This window comes from Triticum aestivum, chromosome 4D, assembly GCF_018294505.1.
Source record: "Triticum aestivum cultivar Chinese Spring chromosome 4D, IWGSC CS RefSeq v2.1, whole genome shotgun sequence".
Lineage (NCBI taxonomy): Eukaryota > Viridiplantae > Streptophyta > Magnoliopsida > Poales > Poaceae > Triticum > Triticum aestivum.
Genome location: NC_057805.1, coordinates 20,507,681 through 20,512,934, shown reverse-complemented (window position 1 = coordinate 20,512,934; position 5,254 = coordinate 20,507,681). Strand labels below are relative to the sequence as shown.

The following is a 5,254-nucleotide window of genomic DNA, read 5'->3' as shown; positions in this document are numbered from 1 at the left end:
CAACAACATGCACATAACATCTTGTTTCTTTCTGGATTTATCCATCTGCCACAACAACATGCACATAGTGTAATATTAGATACAACAACATGCACATAACATCTTCTTGTTTCTTTCTGGATTTATCCATCTGCCACAACAACATGCACATAGTGTAATATTAGATACAACACAGTTCAGATAACAATACATCTCCAAAGCAAATAGCTTAGTTCACAAAAGTACACCTCCAAAGCAAGTAGCTTAGCTCACAACATTACAAGTAAATAGTCTGGTAGAAAGCAATTAAAACATAGATGTTCTACTTATTATTGAGCTCCCACATCCTCTTTATCCATCCAAGCCTTACAACAGATTCATGAGCCGTGAAAGTGGAGAAAACATCACGATATTTCTTTTCCATGAAATGAAATGTAGCATAGAAATGCTCATCACTTCCTGGTTTTGCACCATCCGCTTCCACCATGGCCATCATTTGTTTAATCTCTTGTCTTGTTGGATCCACACTCTCCTCTACATCCCTCTTCTCTGCATCCCTCTTCTCCCTTGCCCTTTCCTCTTCATCCCTCTTCTCCCTTGCCCTCTCCTCTGCATCCCTCTTGTCTCTTGCACCAAAGATGTCCACCATGCGTACAAAAGCCTCATTTTTAGCATTCTCACTTGCTCACTTGTCATTCATCTTTGGACTTGGCGAATAAGGACACGCCCTCTTCTTCCCACCCTTGGCTCGATTTTGAACAGGGGTAACTTGCCCTTCATGACTATCACACCCTGAGTCATCCTCCAAACTGATTTGAGAGGGATCACCTTGATATGAGGGAGTTGGCACCCTCGCATGCTCATCTGTGACACAAGTAGTATCGAAAACCTCTGACATTTTTTCCTCCTCCGCTAGTGGAGCATAGCGAAACTTGGCAGCTTCTGGATGTGCCTGTAATCATATAGCACCACAGGTTAATATCAAAACCGAAGCAACATGACTCGTTATTTAAGAAATTACATGACAACAACAATACCTTTATCTCCAATGCCCACCACTCATTTGTAGCTGCAATAGTGTGTATATGCGCATCTCTTCCTAAGCCAGATGCTTGTTGGATCAATGTCTTCCATGTGTTGTACTCGCTTCTACATACACCCCACCTATTTTTTATTTGCCGGGTCGAATAGTTTCTTCCAGAGCGTTCGTTGAACTTTTTATGCAAATTAGCTTGTCCTATGTCCGACAAATAACCACCATTGCGGTTATTTGCTCGAACCTCCTCTACGCACGCATTCATAAAAATTGTATGAGCAACACTGTCCCAATTTGCTTTGGGTTCTTTGACTTTCTCCATCTTAAATTAGCATCATCATAGAAAATAGTGTCATGTACTAGGAATTCACATACCAATACATTAGAAAATGATATTCATACTGCCATATTGTTGAACGGCTCCAAACCAAAATAAAGAAATGTATACCCAAGTGCCCAACACTAGAATTATTAGTGAAAATTATGCTTGTGGATATCTCTTTCTAGTTCTTCATTTTTTGTAAATAGGCAAACAAGCTGTATTCAACAATCAATCCATCCATCCATCTATCTAACAAATCCATCCATCCATCTAACAGCATCAGCAATCTGGGTGCAAAAAATTAGCACCATCCATCTAACAGCATCAGCAATCAATCCATCCATCTATCTAACAAATCCATAGCATAAGAAAAAAGAAGAACAACGAGATGGGGAAAGAGGATGCCTCACCGTGGGTGTGGTCTGCACCTCGCGTGGGCTGCTTGTGGCCGTCAAGGTGCAGCGCCAGTGGCCGTCGATGTTGGCGAAGACACGACGGAGGGGAGGACGAGCAGCGAAGGAAGAGGGGCGGCAGAGGGAGATAAGGCGGGCGGCGGCGGCGGGAACCTGGCCGGCGGCGGCAAGGGCCAGGCGGGCGGCGGCGGCAAGGGCCTAACCGACGAGGTTGGTCCGGCGGCAGTGCGGCAACCCGAGCCGTCGCTGCGTCTGGGGACTCCTTTTTCCCCCAATGCGAACAGGGGTCGAGCGGCCGCTCGCTCATTTCCTCTGGTCCAACGCATGGATGGGCAGCGGCATTCCTGGTGTAATTTCGCGATGGGATAGGGGTACTCTTCTATTTTGAAGCGTTTTCATTGGTGGGACTTGCCAGAATCTCAGGATTCTGGGAAAATCAAGCTTTTTGGGTGCTTTTGGATTGCACTAGGATTCTAGAGAATCCTCTCCAGATTTTGGAAGTCAAAACGAGTTCTTTTGGCTCCAGATTTTCCAGACCAAAATTCTCCACAATCTGCTCAAAAGAACTGGGCCTTATAACGGGTTAAGCCAAGAAACATAAAATGGTCGACCATTCCCCGCTATTAATGTTGGCACGAAATTATGGAATTGATAAATTGAAATGACAGATTATTATGGTTCGTTCCATAATTGATAAACTGAAACTCATAAACTTTTTATTGTCACACAAAATGAGGACTGAAGACATTGCATCTCTTTTTCTGAAACATGCAAAAAAGAAGTTGTTGCTCCTTTTTCATTTATTTTCAAAGCAAACTCCAGAGCAAGTTGTCAGCGCATGACCTGCCTTGACAGCCAAGACCCAGGGGGCTGCCACGGCAGCGAGCCATGTCACCAACGACGGCCTGGCGGCAAGGCGAATCAGCAGCAGGCCCAAGAGGATAGCGCAGCCCAACAGGAGATTCATCGGGCCGGAATGGGACCGCTGAGTCCATGTCGCACCGGCGCCTACTTATCCCCTCACGCGCAAAAGAAGACACATCCAGAAGGATCAAAACGAACGGCGGCTCTCCCCTCCTCTGCTTTCCCCACCTACCTTCCTTCTTTCCCAAGAACAGCGAGAAGCTGAGTGTAATTCGAATTTGAGCCTTGTATCTGTAATAGATCGACCTGGTACCTAACACAAGTGCAGGAGAGTAATTGAAGAAATTGTAGTATATTCACCGCCACAGCCTCCGCCCTGATCTAAATTCCTAGCTACGCCACTGCTCTTTTCCATCCATGAGTGTCCCAGTCAACTGAAACCACCTCCAAACTACTGTATTACATGGATCCGAGCAAACCCCAGACCAAACCAAACCCAGGAGGGAAATAAAGAGTTGCAAGATGAAAGAGAGGAAGGAAAGGATGTCTCTTTACCACCGAAGTAAAACATGATTGTGCTTCTGGTCGTGCAGATGCGTGAGCACGCCGGAGATGACTGGTTGGAGCATGCTGTCATACTTCACGGTCGCCGCGCCGCCGCCGGACCCGAGCCCCAGCGTCAGGAGGTAGCCCGAGTCATCCTGGTTGAACAACACACGTGAACCAAAGGGAGCTCGATTCAGAAACCAAGAAAATTTCGGCTGAAGCTTAAAGGTGAACCTATATTGATTTGCCAATTTGTTATGCAGTACAGTGTAAATATGGTAAGAGATTGTGCTACCAGTATTCCAGGGCGGAATGGCTGCCGAACCTGAAGATTCTGAGCAGAACACATTTGTTACAGCAGTATCCAGTATGGGGAGGAGGAGCACTGACCTGCGGGATTGGACCCTTGCTGTCCGGCTCAGCCTCAGCACCGTTGGTGTCGCGGGACACGCGAGCGCGACCGCCGACGCGTCTCCTCGCCGAGCGCCGGCAGCTCACGCGGAAGCCGCGCCCCGGCGGCAAGGCTGCGCCGCGGCCGGAGACTGTTGCCCGGGATGGCGCGGCCACCGCGCACGCACCCGCCATGGACACGAGCAGGGCGTGACATGAAGCAGAGACGGGCCGTCCTCGTAGCGCGCCCGATGCCAGAGATGATGGTGCTTCTGGTCGTGGTCGTACGGCGCCTGCAGCTGCAGCTGCTCGCGTTCACAGCATCTGACGGTGGTGGTGGTGGTGCTGGGCGAAGAAGATGGCCAAGCCCCGCCCTACAGAGCAATACCTTGGTCCAGCCACACGACACGCCTCCTCTGCAGCTCGCCGCATCTCGTCCTCTGCCGCGTCGGGAGAGGACAAGAGCATGGGACGTCGCGTCGTGGTAGCAGCGGCACGCCTCCTCTGCTGCTCGTCGTGGCTCGTCCTCCGCAGCGGCGGGAGAAGACGAGAGCGACGGGCCGTCGTGGCCGCCGCTCCTGGGAAGAAGGCGGGCGTCGAGGCTGGTCGCGGAAGAAGGGGAGTACAGATCCGGGGCCTTCTCCATTGGAGGTCGACCGAGCTGCAGGGTGCGCCGCCCAGTTCTCGGAACCGACAGCCTTCTGGCCTCGTGGCCGGCGCATCCTGACCCAGCGCCGCACCTCGAGCCTGCGGATCCAGAGCTCGGTCGCCATGGCCGCGCCGCGGGCTAGGGTTTCGGGCGCGAGGAGAGGCTTGACGCGGCGGCTTGGGGAAGAAGGAGAGGGTGGGGGGCGCCGTCGGTGTGGTAGGGGGCGGAGGCTGAGGGCAGGAGGTCGCCGGCGGCGAGTTGGGTGAGTCGTGGGGAGAGGAGGAAGAAAGACAGCGTGCGGGCGAGGGAGCGCTTGGGTTGGTTTGGGTTTTGGGGTTGGTGCGGTGGATCTCTTCTCATTTTGATTTCCCTTTGAATGAAATGCGCGCCCGTGGACCTTTCGGATGTTTTCGGGTGTTTTGAGCGCGAGAACTTTCACCAAAATCACGGGGGCGCGGGAGAGTTTTCGGCCTCGTGGACCATCGACCGTGATCCGTGTCCTTCGATATGATTGGTCAGAATTGACCTCCCACGGATCGATACTCTCCTTGCAGCTCATCATGACTGTCCATCTTTTACCTTTCAAATCTGACGGTGGACACCCCACGTCACATGACTTACACTCTCTGCTTTCTATAAAACTTGGCTGTTTTTTCTCCATGTATATGATTAAAAACATCTAGAAATCAAATTCAGTATAAATATATGAAACTAAGCAATGCTGAGATGAAAAAAAGACGCAACCGCTAGATTATCGTTTCCGCCCTCCTGAAGGTTTTGTGTGACATCAGATTGAATCGTTTCTTCGGTAAAACGGGTAACCAAACCAAAAATTCACTAATGCAGAACAGGCCTTTATCACCGGTTCGTAAGGGCCTTTAGTGCCGGTTTTGCAACCGGCACTATGGAGTGGAGACTAAAGCCTCCCCCCCTTTAGTATCGGTTCGCCACGAACCGGCGCTAAAGTGCCACCACGTGGCACGAGCCAGGCCCGGGTGCTGGTAGACCATTAGTACCGGTTGGTAGCACCAACCGGTACTAAATGTTTGGGGGGG

General features: G+C 50.7%; 1 protein-coding gene across 2 annotated transcripts; it reads right to left on the bottom strand.

Annotated features, from left to right (window-relative positions):
* Positions 1-77: 77 nt before the first annotated feature.
* On the bottom strand, positions 78-4,567 carry LOC123095850 (uncharacterized). Of its 2 annotated transcripts, XR_006446340.1 has the most exons (4): positions 3,551-4,562; positions 3,170-3,315; positions 1,017-1,337; positions 78-931 (listed from the first exon to the last, which is right to left on the bottom strand). XR_006446340.1 is itself a non-coding variant. In XM_044517422.1 (2 exons), exons 1-2 carry the CDS (start codon positions 3,743-3,745, stop codon positions 3,166-3,168), a joined length of 345 nt encoding a protein of 114 aa, XP_044373357.1. In that variant the 5' UTR covers positions 3,746-4,567; the 3' UTR covers positions 2,942-3,165. The 2 variants fall into 2 exon arrangements, 1 of the variants encoding a protein (XP_044373357.1); XM_044517422.1 differs by lacking the exons at positions 78-931; positions 1,017-1,337 and having other exon boundaries at positions 2,942-3,315; positions 3,551-4,567.
* Between the last annotated feature and the right edge of the window lie 687 nt (positions 4,568-5,254).

What these genes read in the sequence shown, in the direction of transcription:
- LOC123095850 (XM_044517422.1), bottom strand. Translation starts at nt 3,745, where the DNA reads ATGGCGGGTGCGTGCGCGGTGGCCGCGCCATCCCGGGCAACAGTCTCC. An exon ending in GCAAGGGTCCAATCCCGCAG is followed by an intron (nt 3,316 to 3,550) that starts GTCAGTGCTCCT and finishes TTGTTCAACCAG; the next exon opens with GATGACTCGGGCTACCTCCT.